The 23262-nt window shown below is 47.1% G+C and overlaps 1 protein-coding gene across 5 annotated transcripts in view; it reads left to right on the top strand.

Moving 5' to 3' along the window:
* DGKD (diacylglycerol kinase delta) overlaps positions 1-23262 on the top strand; it is a 122630-nt gene that overhangs the window by 81825 nt on the left and 17543 nt on the right. For all 5 annotated transcript variants that reach the window (XR_002772096.1, XM_023510328.1, XM_003784847.3 and 2 more), the window contains 10 exons: positions 4969-5075; positions 5335-5460; positions 6425-6527; positions 7353-7515; positions 16948-17056; positions 20400-20539; positions 21152-21236; positions 22481-22575; positions 22679-22778; positions 22864-23137. Coding sequence is in view for 4 of the 5 variants with exons in the window: in XM_023510328.1 (XP_023366096.1) it covers positions 4969-5075; positions 5335-5460; positions 6425-6527; positions 7353-7515; positions 16948-17056; positions 20400-20539; positions 21152-21236; positions 22481-22575; positions 22679-22778; positions 22864-23137 (1302 nt within the window). In the remaining variant the exon portion in view is untranslated. The remainder of the gene's footprint in view (positions 1-4968; positions 5076-5334; positions 5461-6424; positions 6528-7352; positions 7516-16947; positions 17057-20399; positions 20540-21151; positions 21237-22480; positions 22576-22678; positions 22779-22863; positions 23138-23262) is intronic.

Raw genomic sequence — 23262 nt, 5'->3', positions numbered from 1 at the left:
GAGATTTTACTTTTCTATTTCTAGGTAGTCTGGCCAAAGGTTTATCTATTTTATTTATTTTTTTCAAAAAGCCAACTCCTTGTTTCATTAATTTTCTGAATGATTCTTTTGTTTTCAGTTTCATTAATCTCTGATTTAATTTTGGATATTTCTTTTCTTCTGCTGGGTTTCGGGTTAGATTGTTCTTCTTTTTCCAATTCTGTCTGATGGCTTGTGAGTTTGTTGATGCACTGTCTTTCTGTTTTTCTAATGTAGGCATCTAAAACAATACATTTTCCTCTCAGGACTGCTTTTGCTGTATCCCACAGGTTTTGGTAGCTTGTGTCTTCATTGTTGTTGTGTTCAAGGCAGTTGAAGGCCTTGATGATTTCCTCTTTTATTTCTTCCTGCACCCAGCTGTCATTCAACAGAAGGTTGTTTAATTTCCATGCCTTTGTGTGGAAAGAACATTTTTGTTGGAGTTGAGTTCCACCTTTAGTGCCTTGTGGTCTGAGAAGATGCAAGGTAGAATTTCAATTCTTTTGATTCTGTTGAGGTTTGTTTTGTGTCCTAGGATATGATCAATTTTGGAGAATGTTCCATGGGGCAATGAGAAGAATGTATATTCTTTATCTTTGGGATGGAGTGTTCTATATGCATCTATCAAGCACAGTTGTTCTAGGGTCTCATTTAAGTCCTTTATATTATATCTTTGTTTAATTTCTATTTAGAGGATCTGTCCAGTTCTATAAGAGGAGTGATAAAGTCCCCTGTTATTATGCTATTACAGGATATCATAGTACTCAGACTGAGTAAGGTCTGTTTCAAGAATCTGGGAGCATTTAAATTGGGTGCATCCATATTTAGAATTGAAACGTCTTCTTGTTGTGTTTTTCCCTTGACCAATATAAAGTGTCCATCATTGTCTTTTTTGACTTTAGTTGCTTTAAATCCACATGTATCTGAAAATAAGATTGCAACTCCTCATTTCTTCTGAATTCCGTTTGCCTGAAAAATTGTCTTCTAACCCTTAACTAAGAGTTTTAATTTGTCTTTTGAAGCTAGGTGTGTTTCCTGCAGACAGCAAATCGATGGCTTATGTTTTTTTCATCCAGTCAGCCCATCTGTGCCTCTTCAGTGGGGAATTCTAGCCATTAACATTTATTGAGATAATCGATAAGTGTGGTAGTGTTCTATTCATCTTATTTTGTGAGCGTCCGTTCTTAGTTTTATCTTTTGCATCAGTGTGGAAGTTAGGTTCTGTCCTTTAATTTCTGAGATCTTACTTTGCTATTGATCCGTTGTGATGGTCAGTGTGTAGAATAGGTTGAAGTATTTCCTGTAGAGCTGGTCTTGTGGCGAATTTCCTCAATGTTTGTATATCAGTAAATGATTTGATTTCTCCATCAATTTTAAAGCTCAGCTTAGCAGGATATAGAATTCTGGGCTGGGAATTGTTCTGTTTAAGTAGATTAAAGGTAGGTGACCACTGTCTTCCTGCTTGGAAAGTTTCATTAGAGAAGTCTGCAGTCACCCTGATGGATTTGCCCCTGTAGGTCAACTGGTGCTTACTCCTGGCAGCTTGAAGAATCTTTTCTTTTGTCTTGACTTTGGACAGGTTCATCACAATGTGTCTTGGAGAAGCTCTCTTAGAGTTGAGGTGACCTGGGGTCTGACATCCCTCTGAAAGGAGTGTGTCAAGATCTTTGGTGATATTTGGGAAATTTTCATTTAAAATATTCTCTAGAACGGCTTCCATTCTCCTGGGGCATTCTTCTTCCACTTCTGGGATACCTGTAACTTGTATATTTGAATGCTTCATAAAGTCCCATAATTCTGTCAGTGAACGTTCTACTTTCTCTCTCTTCTTTTCTGCCTCTTTAACTATCTGAATTATCTTAAGAGCTTTATCCTCTCCCTCTGACATTCTTTCTTCTGCATGGTCTAATCTCTTGTTGATACTTTCTATTGCATCTTTAAGCTCCCTAATTGACTACTTCAGTTCCCGCAGCTCTGCTGTATCCTTTCTATATTCTTCATATCGTTCATCTCTTATTTGATTCTGTTTTTGGACTTCCTTTTGGTTATTTTCCACTTTACCAGCAGTTTCCATCATTGTTTCCATCATTTCCTTCATTGTTTTCATGATCTGTATTCTAAATTCCCTTTCTGTCATTTCTAACTTTTCTTTATAGGTGGAGTCCTCTGTAGTAGCTGCCTCATGTCCCTTGTGGGGGATGCTCTGGACTGGTTTTTCATGTTGCCAGGAGTTTTCTGCTGAATTTTCCTCATGAGTGATTTCTTTCACCTGTTTCTTTGTCCTAATTTTCCTTTTACTTCCTATTGCTCTTCAAGTTGCTGTGCCCCTGGACTAGGGTTTTGATGAGTCCTTTTGGTACAGGACCAGAAGGATAAGAAGATTGAAGAGCAAGAAGGGAAAAAAGGAACAAAAAAGAAAAAAGAGAAAAGAGGGGGATGGGTAAAAGGGAATATTGACAAAAAGAAGAGAGGCACAGAAGGAGGGAGACAGGAGCAATATAGGTGTACGGTAGGGTACTTTGACCCAACCTTAAAAAACCCCCCAACCTCTGGGGGTGTCAGGTTGGGTGGTTCCCTTGAGGTCAGCAGCTCTTTGTTAGCGTGTTTGGACATAGTACCCCACCTTCACCAAATAGAGAGGAAAGACACAAATGCTATAAATCAAACCAAAACAACCAAACAGAAAACTTTATGGGATAAAATTGGGGGAAATACCAAATAATAGGGGTAGAAATACTAGGAAAAATGAAGTTCTAGTTGTTAAAGAAGGCAACAGTGGAAATTTATGTTTAAACTAGAAAAATGAAAGAAAAAAAAAGAAAGGACAAATGTTGAAATTAAGAAAAAAACAAAAAAACAAAACCAAAAAACAAAGCAGTACATATATATTGCTGGATATTTTCTGGGCAACAGGTGATCTTCTGGTGTATGAGATGGTAATCACAATGCTAATACGGCCTCATGAGATGGGAGGCCTCTGCTGAGTTCTCAAACCCCAGAGGGTAGGCAGCCTAAATCTCTCTTCAGCCTGCTTAAAAGGCACTTTAACCTGCTAACCTTGGCTAAGCAGAAGCTTTCCCAGGAAAGCACTTGTCACTGGGATCACTCCCAAAGAGGTTATCCACCAGTCTTACTCTATACCCCTACGCTAAGGGCCAGGGCTATAAGGTGTCCCTTATAGATAGGGTGACCAGATGTCCCACTTTTTAACACTTTGTCCCGTGTCCCGCTGCATTTTAAAAAAGTCCCAACTTTTGGAAAGAATGCACGAACAGGTGGGACAACAGGAAGGGAATATACGGTTTTTGGCTACCATGTGGCTATTTTGCCAGAATATGAGTTTTATATTATTTTTGTTAATTTTATAATGTTAAACTGTAATAATAACAAATAATTGTTGAGAAGTGATTATTGAGAACTGCTTATCAAAGTTTGCACTGTTGTCAGGCCCCCCCCCCCCCCCCCCCGCCATGTTGTCCCACTTTACCAGTGTTAAAATCTGGTCACCCTACTTAGAGACCTATAAGAGTCCCTGGCTTTAGGCTGCTCAGTCAGTAGATTACTTGCTCCTGCCTGATCCTTGCTCTGTGACCCTGAGCGGGGAGCTTGCTGGGGCAGTTCTCCCACAATGGCTCAGCACAGCCCACAGTCAAACACTGTTAGCTCCGTGTCACTCAGCGGCTCAATCTGGGGCCCTAGACAACACTTAAAGTCCTCTGCAGTCTTGCCCAAGTTCTCCCAAGGTAGTTCAACTGAGTGCCAAGTCCAAAAAAAACCCCAAACAGCTCACAGGGAAGGCCTTTCCAGTTTGCAGTCTCACTGCTGCTGTGCTTACAGCTGCTGGTGGGATTAGACTGAACAAACCATGCAACCACTTGCCTGTTCTCCACTGCTTTTGTCCTCCTCATGGGGTCCAGAAGTCTTACGTTGACTCCCTGTGTCCCCAAAGGGATGTTTCTGGGAAGATTCCACCAGCCAGAGATGCCTGAAGTCTTCTCTTCCCAGACTCACTGTGCCCAGTTGCAAGGAAGCTGTTACTTGGCCGCCATCTTGCTCCTCCCTCCCTGGGGTCCATTTTTGTACTTGGATGATGTGTTTCTTATTCTGGTGAGCAAGGCGGCCTGAGGTTTTACTGGATAGAACTTTGGAAATCCAAACTCAGTCACCATAAAAAGCCACTGCCACCTGGTCAGTCAAGGGTAAGGTGATTTCTATGACACCTTGTATTTTTTACCGACTGAGGAGTCCTTGTTAAATCTTTTTTTTATAGTGCTCAAATCAAAAAGCAGGGCTGTGGAGGTCAGGAGAAACAAAGAGGAAGCGTAGGGAATGCAGAGGGAAAGACATTTCAGAAGTATTGATTGACTCCAATGTGATGATCTTCTCCTACTCAGGTCTGGGATTATAAGTGTCTTATAGACCTAGAGGTCAGGGGCACATGCTCGAGTGAGGGAATCTGGTGAGGGGCAAGGGCAGTGGTCTGCGCAGGGATTGTAACACTTTGCCTTCTATTTTCATACAGCTCTTCAACGTAAGGCTGCCTTTTACATTTAAGAATGGTTGGGAAAAAATCAAAAGAAGCATATTGTGTGTGACACATGAAAATTCCATGAAATGCAAATTTCACTGTCTATAAAAAGTTCTGCCTGTGGCCACATTTGCGCTGCACAGAGGGCAGGGTTAAGTAGTTGTGACAGAGGCTATAGGTGACTTGTTACAGAAAGTTCGCTGACACTTTGACTATCCTCTGTGTCTGGTCTCACTTCTGCCTCTCTTGCCACCACCATCAGCATCTCAGCAGGTAACAGCAGTTCAACTACAAGCTGGGAGTGCTGTTGGTACCTTCTAAGACTTCACCAGGCCTGGATGGTTCTCATAACCCTGTCAGCTCAGTGTGGGAAGCTCCTGTCACAGATGAGCTTTTAGGCTCATGTATCCCTTCTCTTTCAGTGTGCAAATTTAAGGCTCACAAGCGGTGTGCGGTACGTGCAACCAATAACTGCAAGTGGACCACGCTGGCCTCAATTGGGAAGGATATCATCGAGGACGCAGATGGGGTATATCAGGGGACCCTGCCCTCCCCCTGCTATTTCATTCAAGATGGTTACCCAGAGAGCAGGTGTCACATGGGCAGTATGTGGGGCCCCTTTGTGGTGGTTATGCCTCTGGCACTTCCCAGGCCTTCCTTGTTCTCCGCACACTGCGCTTGTTGGGAAGAATGTCTGGTCTGGGTTCACAGAGGGCATTTCAGGCCCAGCTGGCCTTGAGGCCAGAGCTCTGGAAGCATCCTCAGCACATGTCTCTGCTTGGTCACAGATTGCCATGCCCCACCAGTGGCTAGAAGGAAACCTGCCTGTGAGTGCCAAGTGCACAGTGTGTGATAAGACCTGTGGCAGTGTGTTGCGCCTGCAGGACTGGCGCTGCCTCTGGTGCAAGGCCATGGTGAGTGTGAACCCTGCACCTGAGCTGGGGTGGCCTGCTCCCTACGGTCCCTGCGGTCTTGTACCTCTATGTCCTGTGTGGGGCTTCACCTTCTGAATCCTGGTCCATTTGCCCAAGAGACCCTTCTAGCTCTGTGAATCTGGGCTTTGGACTGTCTGGTGACTTGACCTTGTCTTCTTTGGTCATTCTCATTAGTGACTTGTTTTTATGTGTGTGTGTATATTTCTTACTCTTGAATTTAGTCTTGCATTTTAGACACATGCAGATGTTTGTCTTTATGACACCTGTCATATCTTCTTATAGCACCATAGCCAGGTTATACCAGGGTCATTTGGGGCATATCACTGGTGTGTGCAAGCAGGAAAGCAGTAGAGGTTTTTCCAAGAGAGGTTCACTGTGGTGCAGTCTTCACAGCAGCCACAGCTACATGTGGGAAGGAGGAAGAGCAATGGTGTTGCCTGTGGGGCCCCTCTTAGGTTGTGGGTGTGGCCATTGCTCCATTGCGGCTGGCAGAGGTGAGGGAGCCTCCATGCACTCCCTGCTGTGGCTGTTGTTGGGAGATGGGTGCTGCAGCTGCCTAATGAGAACTCAGGAGGGGGCCTGGCCACATGAAGGCACCTGCCCCAAAAGTCTGAATTCAGTTCTGAGAGTTAATGTTGCTGTGCCTGGCCGGGGCTGGGCCAGGATTACAGCTCACACAGGGTGGGTGGTGACTGGCTCCTACCTGGTGCTTCTGTGTCATGCCTTCTCAAGGGCAAAGCCAGGACACAGGTGAATGCAGGTCAGCTCATCAGCTACAGGGCAGGGGGAGTTGGGTCCATGTGAGTGTGACCCTGGTGGCCTGTGGGGGACCTTGGTGAATGAGGCCAGCTCATCAGCTACAGGGCAGGGGGAGTTGGGTCCATGTGAGTGCGACCCTGGTGGCCTGTGGAGGACCTTGGTGGCACATGGAGTCTTGTTTCAGGTGCACACGTCGTGTAAGGAATCCTTGCAGACCAAGTGCCCACTGGGCCTGTGCAAAGTGTCAGTCATCCCCCCCACAGCACTCAACAGCATCGACTCTGACGGTGGGTACTGTGCTCCTGTCCCCTCACCCACGCTGCATGTCTCCTGTGCCTCCTTCGTACTTTCTCTTCTCTCCTGCTGGAGACTTGGTTAGGTTGGTGTGGTGTGGTCAGCCAACAGGTCAGGCACTGCCACAGGGGTGGGGACCCATGTGGAGGTAGTAGACAGTGTCCTGACTTTAGGGTGTTGACATCAGTCACATTTGAGGCCTGAAGCTGGTCCTTGGAGCTGAAGGAGCCATTGGCTGTTAAGTGGACAGAGTCTAAGCCAGTGGTCCTCAAACTTTTTAAACAGGGGGTCAGTTCACTGTCCCTCAGACCGTTGGAGGGCCGGACTGCGGGCCCCGGGTTGAGCCTGCTCAGCAGGACAGGCAGCGGTGGCAAAAACATTTGTCAGGCCACATGTAGCCCATGGGCCATAGTTTGAGGACCCCTGGTCTAAGCTTTCTCTGACTCCTGTGAGCCAGAGAGTCTGGGCCTATCTTCATCTGGCAGATGCTAGCCTGCTGCCTTGTAGTTGCTGTCACCACTGCTGGGACACATGTCATATGTTGACAAGTACTGGTAGAAGGGAGATGCTGGGGTATGTGGCTGAGGGGAATCAAGTTCTACCAGATGAAGGGTCAGAGGAGAGAGCAGTGAAGTGGAACCTGGACTCCTCGTCACAGTTGGGGAGTGGCCCTGTGGACTTGTGTTCACTCGTCTCTTATTGAGTTGTGGGGATGGGTACATGTCAGGTGTATATCCCTTGGGGTGTCTGGGCTGCTTCTTATATCAGCACTGCCTCTCAGCTTATATTTTCTCTGTCCTATTCATTCTTACATCTAGGGTTCTGGAAGGCCAGCTGTCCTCCATCTTGTACAAGCCCGTTGTTGGTTTTTGTCAATTCAAAGAGTGGGGACAACCAGGGAGTGAAGTTCCTCAGAAGATTCAAACAGCTACTGAATCCTGCCCAGGTCTTTGACCTCATGAATGGAGGACCACACCTTGGGTAGGAAGCTTGTAAAATCTATTTTTCATGGAGTTCTAAAAATTTTGAGGATAATGTGTACTTATGAAAAAAACAACAAAGACTCAGAAATTTTTAAATAGGAAAAAAGGCCAGGTGCAGTGGCTAATGCCTGTAATCTTAGCACTTTGAGAGGCAGAGGTGGGAGGATCACTTGCAGCCCTGAATTGAAGACCATTCTAAGCAGTGTACTGAGACATCTTTTCCACAAAAAAGGGGAAAAGTTCGCCAAGCATTGTGGCTTATATCTGTAGTCCCAGCTACTTGGGAGGCTGAGGCAGGAGGATTGCTTGAGGAGTTTGAGGTTGTTATGGCTGTGATGGTGCCATAGCTTTCTAGCTTGTGCCACAGAATGAGACCCTGTCTTTAAATAAGAAAAAGGTGGGGAAAAGAAAAGAATGAAGAAAGGAAGGAAAGAAGAAAAAGAGGAGGAAGAGGAAAGGAGGAAGGGAGAGGAAAGTAAATGAGGAAGAAAGGAAGAAAGGTTGAGCCACCCCTTCCCCACTTTGCCCTTCCAGAGGTACCTACTTTTAGTTAGCAGAAGTGCATGTTCTCCAGTGTGCACGCACGCACGCACACATACACACACGCACACATGGACACATGGAGACATACACCAAATAGGATCCTGCTTTACCTGGTATTGGGCAGGTGCTTTCTGTGTGTGTCAGCCTATAGCACTGTGGGTATGTTTCGTGTCAGTATCTGCAGGTCTGCCACGTTCTTTGTAGGCTGGTCAGTAGTGAGGAAGCAGCTTTCCTCCATGAGGCCAAAGGGGAGTGTGTTACATTGAGACATGAGGTGGTTGCTTGGGTGCTTGGTGCCATGAGGTAGGGGACATGCTGGGGCGGCAGCTTGGGGCAGAGGGATTAAGCTGTTCATTGGCTCCCTGGGAAGTTGACATGGGTTCTCTCTAGTTTCATACTTCTGTACATTTGTAGAAAACATTTGCTTCTGTGAATTTTGTCATTTGAACTGATTCCTTTTTCCTTTGGAAGCTCCAGTTCCAGGCAGGAGCTGTAAGAGACTCAGTGGCACTTCAGGGAGCTTGTCCAGGGTGCTCACGGTGGGCTTCGCTCACAGAACCTGTTATTGGGAGGGACCTGGTAGGGCTGTGCTGTGACCCCCAGGTTCTCTGCCTGTCCTCAGCTGCCACGTCTTAGCCCATCCCTGGGCTCCACACTGGTCCTCTGGTGTCTTCTGTGTTGATTTCTTCCTCACAGCAAGGCTCTGCTGCAGAGCAAATGGTGACACTGGAGCCTGTTTCCTCAAAGGACATGTGCTACCTATGTTTTTAGCAGGCAGGTTTCTCATCTGAATACCACAGTCACATTCACGACTAGGTTGATTAATAATTTTGATTAAAAAGTAGAGAAGTGGAGTTACCATATGTCCCTTGCAAGGCCCAACCCATCAGGCTCAGGTTGCTTTTAATGAGTGCTGTAAACAGTGCTGTAAATGCTGTAAATAAGTGCTGTTGGGAAAGTGCTTTAAGTGGCTTTGGGCAGGACAGGCTATGCAGCAGAACTTGAGAGTTGTGTTAATATGGGCACGTGTGCTTACTGCCTCGATTTGTAGTAGGGGTTAAACATGAGATGAGGAAGGGCGGAGCAAGATGGCAGGCCAGAAGGATCGTTCAGCTGAGATCTCCTAGAACAACTGGGGGGAAAAAGAGAACCCAGCCATACCTGGTGTGGAGACCTTACCCAGAGTCAAAGCTCTGGGAGCACAGTGAGGAGGTGGTGAGCTGGATACAGCATATGATCCAGACCCGTGGAAATCTGATGAATTAGGCAAGTGATTGGGACCAGCTAGGATTGGCTGGCTGCCCACAGAGGTCCAGGACGGGAGGAAGCCTTTCTAGAGTTTTCAGTTGTTGGGGAAGCTGCATGTTGAGTGGAAAGCTTGGAAGAGTGGGCGGACTTGAACAGTATATAGCAACCAGATTTGAATGCCATTTGGAGTGGATTTGCCATAGGTTTTATAAATGGTGAGGCAGCCATACTGAGAAGGTCTAGGGAAGGGGGCTGCCACTGTGGGAAGGTCGGGAGAAGGTGTTAGCAGGGACCTAAAACAGCTGTCTTAATTCCGCCTGCTGGGATCAGAGCCCCACTCTTAAGACAGACTGAGGGACTCCCGCACCCAACTGGAACTAGAGTCAGGGGGCACTGTGAGACCTGCTCCAGAAGGATTCTTGTGAGCTTTAAGTTCCCAACCTGCAAGGTCTGAATGATCTGGAAATAATGAAGTGATGACAGAAGGCAGCTAAGTTTGGAATAAAGACCAGCCAGGTTGCTGGCTATGCTCTGTCTCCTAAAAAAAAACATCGTACCACGTAGTGTCCCAGTGACATATTGCATTATATTGTCATCAAGAGCAAGGGCTGTTTGAAACAAATGAGGCAGTGAGAAGGAAAAAGGAGGACAAGGAGGTGAACAAGAAGAAAGAACACACGAGCAAGAACCAACAGAAAAATTCAGGCAGTGTGAAAAACCAAAACAGATGAACTTCCCCAAGGGCCCATGAGCCAGCTGCTGCAGAAGACTCCACCTATAAAGAATTAATAAATTTGCCAGGCGCGGTGGCTCGCACCTGTAATTCTAGCACTCTGGGAGGCTGAGGCGGATGGATTGCCTATGCTCACAGGTTCAAGACCAGCTTGAGCTAGAGTGAGACTTCATTTCTAAAAATAGCTGGCGATGTGACAGGTGCCTGTAGTCCCAACCACTTGGGAGGGTGAGGCAAAGAGAATCGCTTGAGCTCAAGAGTTTGAGGTTGCTGTGAGCTCAAGAGTACGAGGTTGCTATGTTCTAGAGTTGCACAGCACTCCACCAGGGGTGACAAAGTGAGACTCTGTCTCAAAAGAAAAGAAATGCACCAGAAAATGGAAAGAGAGAGCCAAAAGTTGGATCAGAGATAGTAGAATATAGAAAAAATATGGCAGAGCTTAAGGAAATGAAGGAGCCAATCAGGGAATGGAAAGATGTAGTAGAAAGTATCAAAAATAGGTTAGACCATGGAGAAAAAAAGAACCTCAGAGCTAAAGGATAAAGTTTTCAAGTTAACCCAGGTAGTTAAAGAGGCAGAAAAGAAGAGAGAAAACACAACAGGTGCTTAGAGGACTATGAGACTCCATAAAGAGTTCAAATATACAAATAATAGAGATTCCTGAAAGGGAATAAGATTGTCCTGAAGGAATGGAGATGATTATAAAGGAAAACTTCCCAAGTTTTACCAAAGACCCCAACACAGTCCTTTCAGATGGATTTTGAACCCCAGGTCATCTTCAACTCAAGCAGAGTCTCTCTACAAGATACATTGTAATGTACCTGTCCAGAGTAAAGATGAAAGAAAAAATTCTGCAAGCAGCCTGGAGTAAGTGGCGACCCACCTACAGAGGCAGAGCCATTACAGTGACAGCAGACTTTTCAACTGTAACTTTCTAAGCCAGAAGAGCGTGATCATCCACCTTCAACCTTCTTAAACAAACAAAATAATTTTCAGCCCAGAATTTTGTATCCTGATAAGCTAAGCTTCAAAATTGATGGAGAACCCAAATCTTCTGTGGACATACAAGCTCTGAGGAAATTCATCACAACAAGACCAGGACTACAGGAAATACTTAACACCTGTTCTCAACAATGAGCACCACAATGGACCACCAACAAAGTAAACACCCAGAAAATAAAGATCAAAATTTAGCTTCCAGAAAGGCACGAAGGGTAAAACAACTACCCAGCAGACTTTCTCAAAATAAGATGAATAGAACTCCACCACTTATCAGTTCTCTCAATAAATGTCAGTAAATAGACTGAACTCACCACTGAAGAGGCATGGCTGGCTGATTGGATAAACAAAGCACAAGCCATCCATTGCTGTCTCAAGGAGGCACAACTAGCCTTGAAGGACAAATCAACACTCACAGGATGAAAAATGGCATTTTAAACAAATGGAAATCAGAAGAAAGGAGGGTTGTAATCTTATTTCCAGATACAAGCAGATTGAAAGCAACTAAAGTTAAGAAAGACAAAGATGGACACTTGGTCAAAGGAACAATGCAACAAGAACACATTTCAACTTTAAATATTTATGCACCCAACTTAAATGCTCCCAGATTTATGAAACAGACCTTGATGGGTCTGAGCAATATGATATCCCATGACACCATAATAGTCAGGGACTTTAACACCCCTCTGGCAGAACTGGACATATCCTCTAAGTGTAAACAAAGATATAAAGGACTTAAATGTGACCTTAGACATATAGAACACACCATCCCAAAGATAAGGAATATACATCTTTCTTGTATATGGACTCTAAAATCAACCACATCCTAGGATAAAAATCAAACCTCAGCAAAAGTAAAAGAATAGAAATTACACCTTGTATCTTCTCAGACCACAAGATAATAAAGGTGGAACTCAACTCCAGCAAAAATGTTCATCCCCACCCAAAGACTTGGAAATGAAACAACCTTATGCTGAATGATAGTTGGGTTCAGGAAGAGATAAAAGAGGAAATCTTTACATTCCTCAGACATAACAACCATGAAGACACAAGTTACCAAAACCTATGGGATACAGCAAAAGCAGTCTTAAGAGGGAAATTTATCACATTAGAAGCCTACATTCAAAAAACAGAAAGAGAGCATATTGACAGCCTTATGAACCATCTTACGGAATTGGAAAAAGAACAACCTAATCCCAAACCCAGCAGAAGTAAAGATTTAACCAAAGTTAAATCAAAGATGAATGAAAGTGAAAACAAAAGAACTGTTTAGAAAATTAACAAAGCAAAAATTTGTTTTGTTGAAAAAATAAATAAAATTGATAAACCTTTGGCCAGATTAACTAGAAACAGAAAAGTAAAATCTCTCATCACGTCAGTCAGAAATGATAACAACAGATGCCACAGAGATGCAAGAGATCGTCTCTGAGTACTACAAGAAAGTCTATGCCCAGAAATTTGACAATGTGGAGGAAATGGGTGGAGGGTGGAGGAACTACAACCTCCCCCTAGTCTTAATCAAGAAGAAATAGATGTCTTGAACAGACTGATTTCAAGAACTGAGATCAAAGAAACAATAAAAAATCTCCCAACAACAACAACAAAAGCCCTGGCCAGTTGGGTTCATACCAGAATTCTGTCAAACCTTCATAGAAGAGCTTATACCCATACTAAAGAAATTATTCCAAAAAATTGAGAAGGAAGGACTCTTCCCCATCATATTCCACAAAGCAAACATCACCCTGATACCCAAACCAGGAAAAGACCCAACTAAAAAGGAAGATTTCAGACCAATTTCACTAATGAATATAGATGCAAAAATTCTTGACAAAATCCTAGCCAATAGATTATAGCTTATCATTTAAAGAGTCATACACCACGATCAAGTAGGTTTCATCCCAGGGATGCAAGGCTGGTTTAACATATGCATAAGTCCATAGATGTTATCCACCATATTAACAGAAGCAGAAACAAAGACCATACGATCTTCTCAATAGATGCAGAAAAAGCATTTGATAAAATTCAGCATCCTTTTCTAATGAGAACTCTGAAGAATATAGGTATAGGTGGCACATTTCTTAAACTGATTGAAGCCATCTATGATAACCCCACAGCTAATATCATATTGAATGGAGTAAAACTGAAAGCTTTTCCACTTAGAACTGGAACCAGACAAGGTGGTCCTCTATTACCACTACTATTCAACATAGTGCTGGAAGTTCTAGCCAACACAGTCAGGCAAGAGAAGGAAATAAAGGGCATCCAGATGGGGCAGAGGAGGTCAGACTCTCCCTCTTTGCTAATGATATGATCTTATGCTTAGAGAACCCAAGACTCCTGGAAGTACTCAAAAAATATAGTAATGTCTTAGAATATAAAATCAATGTCCACAAATCAGAAGCCTTTGTATATGCCAATAACAACAAAGTTGAGAAGCTAATCAAGGACACAGTTCCCTTCACAGTAGCTTCAAAGAAAATGAAATACCTAGGACTATACCTAACAAAAGAGGTGAAGGACCTCTATAAAGAAAATTATGGTCCATGCGCGGTGGCTCATGCTTATAATCTTAGCATTCTGGGAGGCTGAGGTGGGTGGATTGCTTGAGCTCCCAAGTTCCACACTAGCCTGAGCAAAAAGTGAGACCTCATTGCTACCAAAAATAGAAAAACTAAGGCAAGAGGATTGCTTGAGCCCAACAATTGGAGGTTGCTGTGAGCTATGACGCCATGGCACTCTACCCAGAGTGACAGCTTGAGACTCTGTATCAAAAAAAAAAAAAAAAGAAAAAGAAAATTATGAAACCTTAAGAAATAGCAGAAGCTATTAACAAATGGAAGAATATACCATGTTCCTGGTTAGGAATAATCAACATTGTTAAAATGTCTATACTTCCAAAGCAATCTACAGATTCAATGCAATCTCCATTAAAATACTAACATCATACTTTCAAGATTTGGAAAAAATAATTCTTTGTTTTGTATGAAACCAGAAAAAACCCCATTGAGCCAAGGCAATTCTTAGTAATAAAATCAAAGCCGGGGGCATTAGCCTATTAGACTTTAGGCTGTACTACAAGGCCATAGTGATCAAAACAGCATGGTATTGGCATAAAAACAGAGACACAGACATTGGAACTGAATAGAAAACCATGAAATGAAACATCTTATAGCCACCAAACAAGAACATACAGTGGGGAAAGACTCCCTTTTTAGTAAATGGTGCTGGGAGGACTGGATATCCACATGTAAAAGCCTGAAACTGGACCCGCACCTTTTCCCCTCCCTAAAATTGATTCAAGATGGATAAAAACATGAAACAATAAAAATCCTCTTGAAGTTATTACAGTGCGAAATGAGCTAATGAAGACTTCAGCGGCAGTTGCAACAACAATAAAAATAAACAAATGGGACTTAATTAAATTGAATAACTTCTATAGAGCTAAGGAGACAACAACCAAAGCAAATAGGTAAGTGTCAGAATGTGAAAAGATAGTTGCATAGTATGAATTGGACAAAAGCTTGATGACTAGGCTCTACGGAGAACTCAAATTGATGTGAAAAAAGCCAACAATCCCTTATATCAAAAGGTTAGAGAGATGATTACACCCTTTTCTAAAGAAGATAGACAGATGCCTAACGGACATGAGAAAATACTCATCGTCCCTAATTATCTAAGAAATGCAAATCAAAACCACCATAAGATATCACTTAACCCCAGTGAGAATGGCCCACATCACAGAATCTCAAAGCTGCAGATGCTGGCGTGGATGTGGAGAGAAGGGAACACTTTTACACTGCTGGGGGGACTGCAAAGTAATACAACCTTTTTGGAAGGAAGTATGGAAAATTCTCAAGAACTCAAATTAGACTTTCTAGTTGATCCTGCAATCAATCCTATTACTGAGCATCTATCCAGAAGAAAAAAAAAATCATTTTATCCTAAGGACATATGCACTAGACTACTTATTGCAGTTCAGTTTACAATCGCCAAACTGTGGCAACAACCTAAATGCCCACCACCCCAGGAATGGAGTAACAAGCTGTGGTGTATGCATGTCATGGAATACTATTCAGCCACTAAAAAAGATGGAGACTTTACATCTTTTGTATTAACCTGGATGGAACTGGATCACATTCTTCTTAGTAAAGTGTCACAAGAATGGAGAAACAAGATCCAACATACTCAGTTCTGACCTAGTACATGTTAGGGGGTGGGGGAATGGGGGAGCTGAGAGTGATGGAGGGAGGGGGTCGGGGGCTCACGGTGTGTGACCCATCTCTTTGAGGCAGGACATAGTTATAAGAGGACTTTACCTAACAAATGCAATCAGTGAAACCTGGTTCTCTGTACGCTCAATGAATCCCTGACAATTAAAAAATTAAAAAAAAAAAAAAAAAGAGATGATGTAGGGAGCCCCAGAGGCATAAGGGGGTTGATCTGGTCACTCCTGTGTCTGGGCAGCAGCTCTTCCCCTGCAGTTTATCACAGGGCCCCGAACTGTGGCTTTGTTGTCATGATTCCCAGCCTGACCTCTCACCTCTTCTCTGAGAGCAGGGTGCACTGAGGTGGCCCTGGGCTGACTCTGACTTGGTGCTGTGTCACTGTGCCTGCTTGTCGGCTGAGCACATGGTCTGGTCAGGTCCTGAGCCAGAGGCAGGCTCATGGGCCTTGGTGGGTGTGGACACATGTGGGAGTCAGAAGTGTGTGGCAGGGCAGTCTGTCATCCATTGGGGTGATATGTAGCTTCTCTGAAGACCCAAGAGGGAGGGGGTCTGGTAAATCAAACCAGAGGTCTATTTGCCTCCTCAGAGCTGGCATGTGAAGAGCACCAGTATCGAGGTGGCTGTAGGGGAGGTGAGTGCAGTGAGCTCCTGGGCTGGAGAGTGGCTGTGCCAGGCAGAAGGGGGCAGCTGTGGGTCGGTGTGAGCCAGAGAGGCTGGCCAAGAGAGGTTTGACCTTTACTAACATAAGGAACAACCTCAGAAAGTGAGACACTTGACAGGACTTGTGTTTTAGAAAGATCTCACTGCGAGCACAAGTGGCTGGTGTCAGGAAGAGAGGCGGGCTGATGGGGAGGCTGCTGTGACTTGGAGAGAGCCTGATGTGAGCCTGAGCCAGTGTGGCTTACGGGAGTGGAGGAGGGGCTTCCAGGAAGGGCTGGGCGGAGGAGGGCAGGGTCAGCCTGCAGACTGGGTCCTCACCGTTCTCAGAAGACGGGTGTGTCCTTGGCAGGTGCTGCGGGGAACCAGTGCTTCATTCTGGCGCACAGGTGTAGGTGTCGGACTTCGGGAGCAGGCTGGGGGCAGTTCAGGGTTATCAGCATCCGTGTGGTTCTTGAAGCCAAAATGTGGATGAGGCCACCTGGGAAGAGGGTGAGGAGTGCGCAGTGGCGGCAGGGGGCCCTGAGTAGGGAGGCTCTGGGGAAGGGGCAAGGAGACCTGAGGACCCAGTGGCCCAGGGCATATGTGCTGCAGTGGGGACAGGTCACTCACAGCATCTGTCAGCCTAGGACACCGAGGGAGCCATAGACCCCTGGCCTCGGCACAGCTGTGGGAGCTGTGCCCATGAGCCCGGCAGGGGCTGATGCCTGAGCGGCCTCACTGTCATGTCTGTGGTGTCTGCTGAGGACCCAGCAGCTCATCTTTCAGAGTCATTTGGGCCTGGTAGGGCCCTGGTTGGTGGGCTAGCTGACCCCAGAGCCTCCATCATCCACTTGACAAAGCAGGCCTGAGTGCAGGAGCCGTGCAGAGTCGGTGTTGTGTGTCAGAGCCTCTGCACATCCGGGCTTGGCCCGGCGCAGGCCAGCTAAGGGGGGCTGCAGCCAGAGCTGGCCCACGGCCGACAGGCCTGCTGTGTGTCCTGTAGGGTGCATGTCATTCTGCTGACTTTCTCCTTTCTCTGCAGCTTACGGTTATTCCAGAAGTTTGACACATTCCGGATTCTGGTTTGTGGTGGGGATGGCAGCGTTGGCTGGGTCCTCTCTGAAATCGACAGCCTCAACCTGCACAAACAGGTACTGGCCGTGAGTAGCCCAGCTGGGGAGTGGGCGCAAGTAGTGAGGTCACAGGGTCTCAGCTCCCTTGCTTCCCGGAGCGCCTCTTCTCAGGGGCCAGTGGGGCTCTGGAAGTCGTGCAGATTGTGGCCTGGGAGGACAGCCCAGTGGCCCAGGGCCCTTTGTCATGTGTGAGCAGGAAGTTCACAGTTATATGTAGAGGGCTCTACAGAAAGTATAGTCCTCCAGGGACTCAGGTCAGAGCAGGTCTAGGGGGCTGTTGCCCCTCCTGTCCCCCTGCTGGCTCTTTGTTGGGTACTGATTTATGGCTTCATGCCTCTTGCTTGTCAGGAGGGGACAAAAATGAACTTCTCAAGTCAGAATTATGGGCCACCAAACTTAGTTTTTTATATTAAAATAAAAATAGATTTTCCTGCCTTGTCTGTCCCAGCCACCACTCTCCCAGGTAATTAGCCACAGCTAACACTTGGCCGATCAGCTGTCCGTTAGACCACATGCAGAGGAATGCTGGTGCTGCTGTGACTCACATGGACCACAGTACCCTGCTATTCTGTTACTGCACTTCACAGTCACTGGTGTGTCGGAGACACTGCATTGGCTGTCAGTGGGGGTCTGTGTGGTGGTTTTCCACTCGGCTTGCTCACCCCCTCTGCCAGGGGTGGACCCCCTCTGCCTGGGGCAGCTGTGGTGAAGCCTGCGGCTTCCCTTTTACTCTCTTTTGAAGCCACTGGATGTGAGTATGGACGTGCCTCACCATGACCTCACCAGGCTGGGCTGCTTCATGCCCCTGGTGCTCACAGAGCTGACCTTTCCCCCACACTGTCAGGTGCTCAGCTCTTGAATTTTTGCCTAAGTAGACAAGAAAAAAAATACCTTTTTTTTTTTTGGTTTTGTTTGCTTGTTTTTGTTTTTGAGACTAGAGTCTCAAGCTGTCACCCTGGGTAGAGTGCCATGGCGTCACAGCTCACAGCAACCTGCCAGCCTCCGTGTATGTGGCCGGCATCCTACCCACTGCGCCATGAGTGCTGCCAAAAGTGCTTATTTTGATTACTTTAATTACTAGTGAAGTTGAACATCTCAGTTGATTATGAAGTTTTAAATGAATCACTTATTCATGTTTTCTTGCCTCATTTTCTCTGGGGAATACACTTTCCTTTTTTAAAAGGATTTGACATCTAAGGATTATTGTTACGTTAACTCCTTATCTGTTATTGTAGGCATTTCCCCCCTAGTTTGTCATTTGTCTTCAATATACTTGGTTTATTTTTGTCTTTTTCTTTAAGATTTTTGTCATGTTGAAAAACTTAACCAATACTCCAGATTATGAAAGATTTGTATTGTTATGATTTAAAAAAAAAAAAAAACAATCCCAGTCTCCTGTGTGACCTGTATGCATTTTCCAGTGATTTTGCGTTCTCTCCCCAGCTCCGCCCTCCTGCTGGCATTTATAGTATTGGACTCCAGGGTGGGGGCCGCCCTGGGGCGGGCTGGCCTGACCACGGGCCAGCTGCTCAGGACAGGGAGACAGCACCACCTGGTGGTGGGTTAGAGTGGTCCACGCAGAGCCTGCTTTGTTGATTTCCTGGATCATTTACAGGTTTACACTGGCTGGTTGGGAAGACAGCGAAACCTTGTGGTTCTTTTTGTCCTTGACCATTATCTCCTTTCATTTCTCTGTGGCATGTGATGCTCCAGCCATCCCCTCTGTAGGACCACAGCCCCCTCAGTGTTTCTTCTCTACCTGGCTGCCCTGTCTCAGTAGGGACATCTCCCTCCTTGCCTCCTCTGGAAGTCGGCGTCCTCAGCGTTGCTAAGCCTCTCCTCCTCCACACTCTTCCTGAGAGCTCAGCCACTCGCAGGGTTTTCCCTGCCATCTCCTGGAGGAGCTGCAGTTTATAGCTGAGCCCCAGGCTCTCTGGCTGTCTCGGGCTGCCATAAGCTTCCAACACCAGCTCTCGCCTAGCCGCACCCACGTTCCTTTGCTTGAGCCTGAGGACATTATGGTGCAGATGTCTGGGCTGGAAATCTTATGGCGGTTACTTATTCCACCTTCTCCCCCAGTCTTTCTCACTAACTGCTGGGTTCAGTCAGTCGCCTCATATTCCCTTGCCTGCTGCCATATCCCCAGCCACCTGCATGCTGTGGCTATGCCGAGTCCCTGGCTTCCTTCCCTCTGTAGCTCAGCCACTGGCCTTCCTGGGGCAGTTCTACCCACATGTCCCCCTGGCATTCTGTGGTGGCTTCTCTGGCTTCAGGAAAGGTCCTCAGAGCCCCAGATTTGGCTCTGCCTTGCTTCTCTGTCATCCTCTTTCCTCCCTGCCCTCCTTGCTGAGCTCTGACTTGCTCCTTCACACTGTGTCACCTTTCTACCAAGAATACCACCTGCAGCCGCTCCTTTTCCCGTACACCTCCAGGATGCCCTTACTGAGGCTCCTGCCCTTCTGGGTACCCATCAGTGCTGGGCTCTCTCCATCTGTGTTCCAGGCTCTGCTGCCCTTTCAGGCCAGGCAGGACTGTGTATGTTTGCCATCCCCACACAAGGGCAGGGCCTTTTGTAGGTTACTTGCAGCTGATGAGCGGAGGGCCGTGTGAGCTGCAGGGAGGACTGTAGGCCTCTTGGCCCCGCTGGTCACTGTGCTGTCCAATTTGAAGGCTGGAGAGCTCTGGGGCAGCCAGTTTCTGGGGGGCCTCCTAAGCACTGAACTGGTGTAGTAAGGATTCTGTGGTCACCTGTCCTCAGGGAAGCTGGTGAGGGAATCAGGGACTTTGGGATGGGAATTCCATGTGGGGGATGAGGTCTGAGCGATGTACAAGGTCTGTCTGGGGAATGGCAAGTAGGTGTGTGTAGATGGAGCCCTAAGTTCTGCCCAAGTGTGATGTTCAAACTGTGAATGGTCCTGGTGTCATTTTTGATAGCATTTAGAAGCCACTGAAGTTATTTTTAGAGGAGTAAAATAATTCTTAAGTGATGCTTTTGAAAGAAGAATTTGGCATTAGTAAGATACTATAGTGGATGGGGAGACAGCTGGTGGGGAGTTAACAGAACAGACCTTCAGGGTCATGATTGTTTCAGTGGACATAGGAAGGAGGGGGATTTGGGGAAGTAGATCAGAGAGGTCCGCAGCTGAAAGACGTGGGAGAAGGAGGGGCAATGACGCTGCATTTTCTGTTGGATTACAGAGACTGTCCTCTCTGGTGGGCTCTGCCTGTAACACACAAGTCACATGATTTTAGACAAGCTCTCTCACTAATTCAGCCACTGTTGTAGGTAACTAGGAGGCCTACTAGGGGATGGCTCTTCCTCCCTGGGTGCGTGAACACCTGCTCCGTGCTGTTTCTGTAGTGCCAGCTGGGAGTGCTGCCACTTGGAACTGGGAATGACCTGGCGCGGGTGCTAGGCTGGGGCTCGGCCTGTGATGACGACACCCAGCTGCCCCAGATCTTGGAGAAGCTGGAAAGAGCCAGCACCAAGATGCTGGACCGGTGAGTAGGACACTTCTCTGTGCCATATGGGTGGGAGGTCTTCTGAGAGAGAAGCCACCTTGACCAGCACTTTAAATCTGCTTCTTAATCTGTGGCAAAGTTATTTGTAAAAATTTAACCTGAGCATATATTACTTTTTCTGGTAGTGTTTGACTATTTTGTCAGACTATAAAAAGGATAAAGACAAAGGTTAAGAAACAGGCCTTAGAATGGCCAGCCTTTCTCGTGAGGCCAAACCTGAGTGTGCCGGGGGCACCTCAGCCCAGCCTCTGATAACCCACCAACAAAGGAGCAGTTCTGTCTCCCGTGTTCTGTCTCAGAGGCGGTTCTGGGTAATCATCCTCTAGTGCTTAAAGATACCCCTTGGTACCCTCCCTGAGTGAGCTGTGTGGATACCCATGGAACACTGCCCCCGCCACCCCCAGGACCCTGGACCTCCAATTACGGGTGGGTTTACAATGGCCCCACCTTTCCACAGGCCCCTGAGTTGCTCATGTGGCCAGCTCTTGGAAGGAGGGTATAGGTCTGCCCTTGGGGGTTGCCTGTCCTGCACCTGTTCTGTGCCTGCTTGCAGCAGGTGGAGCTGACTTGAGCTGACCTCATGCTGTGCAGGTGGAGTGTCATGGCATACGAGACCAAACTACCCCGGCAGGCCTCCTCCTCCACCGTCACCGAGGACTTCAGTGAGGATTCTGAGGTACACCAGGCTGCTGTCCGCAGCACTGCCCGCCTAGTGTCTCTCTGCCTCCCTGCCCTCTGGACACTCAGGGTGAACCCCAGGCTGAGCTGGAGGCCGAGTGGTTCTCACCCTCTCCTTCGGGCAGAGGCTTTTGGCCTTTGTGATGTCTGGGGGTTTCCTGGGGTTGGCACTGGGCTTGGAGGGCTTCCCGCTCTCCCAGCATGCCCCAGTCAGCTCCTCTGACCCTTGCATGGTCTTGCTGTTTCCTGCTGCTCCTGTGTACCTGGAGCACCCTGTCGTTCCCCAGGCTGCCACCTGTCCCATCTCCCCTGTGACATCCAGAGCTGCCCCTTGTATCAGCCTACTCTAGTTCAGCTTTGAGTTCTTTCTGTTGGGTGGTGGTTACTGTTGAGGTTTAACTATTATGCCCTCTTCGGGCATAGATGCACTTTGTCTCGTTGGCTGTAGACCTGTGCTGCGCAGGACTAGCCATGCTCAGGGCCATTGGGTGAGCAGGCGGGTAGGCGGGCAGCTGGCAGCTGTGTGTGAGCCAGGCTCTGGCCAGGGCAGTCCATGGTCAGCAGGGCTGGGCGACTGGGAAGAGAGAAGCTAGGGCAGCAGTCATGGGGCCTTGTGAGCTGGGAAAGCGGTATATGTGTTTTGAGTTGCTTTTTGTTTGTTTTTTAGAGGATGGATAAATATGTGTGGAGAGGCCTATCTGGCCATTAGGAAAGTTTGTTGATGCCTGGGTTAGGTCCTAGGGAGAAGTTATCACACCCCCACAGGTTTAGAGCTCAGCAGGTAGAGGCCTGAGGTGATGAGAGTGACTTACACTGAGAGAGACTTCACTGGCAGCTAGATGGGTGAGGCCTCCTCTGCTGTGAGCCTGCCTGCCAGTGGGCCACCCACCATGGGGATGACATGGGATTAGAGGCAGCATTCCTAGCACAGGCTGGTGAGGTGATCCCGTACCGAATGCTTGTAAGCTGCTAGTACATTTCCATATCTTTTTCTTTGTTGAGATTCATCTTTTCAGTTTGTCCACAGTTTGGTGAACCTTCTGAACTCTCTCCCAAAGCCCTAGTGAACCTCGGGTTGGGATTTGGAGTTGAGGTTTTGCTTGGCGCGACAGTGCCTGTTAAGAGAGAGTTATGGTCACCTGTCCAGAGAGAAGCTGGTGAGGGAATCACGGGGACTCAGTGTTGTGAAGCTTTCTGTCACAGAGACTAACAGGCCCCCACCGTATTTTGGGGAGATTGCAGGTGCAGCAAATTCTCTTCTATGAAGACTCGGTTGCAGCCCATCTTTCCAAAATCCTGACCTCGGACCAGCACTCGGTAGTGATCTCCTCGGCTAAGTAAGTGCCCAGCAGTCATGGGAAAGGTGGGGCTCAGGCAGGTGGGCACTGGGTCCCAGCCTGGAGCCATCTCTCTAAACATGTCTTCTGTCTCCCCGCCCAGAGTGCTCTGTGAGACGGTGAAGGATTTTGTGGCCCGGGTAGGGAAGGCCTATGAGAAGACAACTGAGAGCTCGGAGGAGTCAGAGGTCATGGCCAAGAAGGTTGGTTCCCGGGCAAGGGGCGGGGATGAGGGGGCGTCACGACACGGAGAAGGGCGCTCTGCATGCTGCTGTGCTCCTTGTCCAGTGCTCTGTCCTGAAGGAGAAGCTGGACTCGCTTCTTAAGACCTTGGACGATGAGTCCCAGGCCTCATCCTCACTGCCCAACCCACCCCCAACCATTGCCGAAGAGGCTGAAGATGGTGATGGGCCTGGAAGCATCTGCAGCTCTACCAGGGACCGCTCAGTGGCAATGGCCTGTCCAGCTCGACCTCAGATATTCCGGCCCCGGGAACAGCTCATGCTAAGGGCTAACAGCCTGAAGAAAGCCATTCGCCAGATTATAGAACACACAGAGAAAGGTACCTTCCAGCCTACCTTTGCCTGATCCTCCCTCTGGTCTCCTGGTGAGAGCTGGCTTTCCTTAGGCAAGCACTGGCATTCACAGTGTTCCCTAGAGTGTGGTAAAGGAAGGGAACACGGGAAC

The sequence above is a fragment of the Otolemur garnettii genome, unplaced genomic scaffold (assembly GCF_000181295.1).
Source record: "Otolemur garnettii isolate 467f Iridium unplaced genomic scaffold, OtoGar3 scaffold00013, whole genome shotgun sequence".
NCBI lineage: Eukaryota > Metazoa > Chordata > Mammalia > Primates > Galagidae > Otolemur > Otolemur garnettii.
This window is presented reverse-complemented; position numbering and strand designations above follow the sequence as displayed.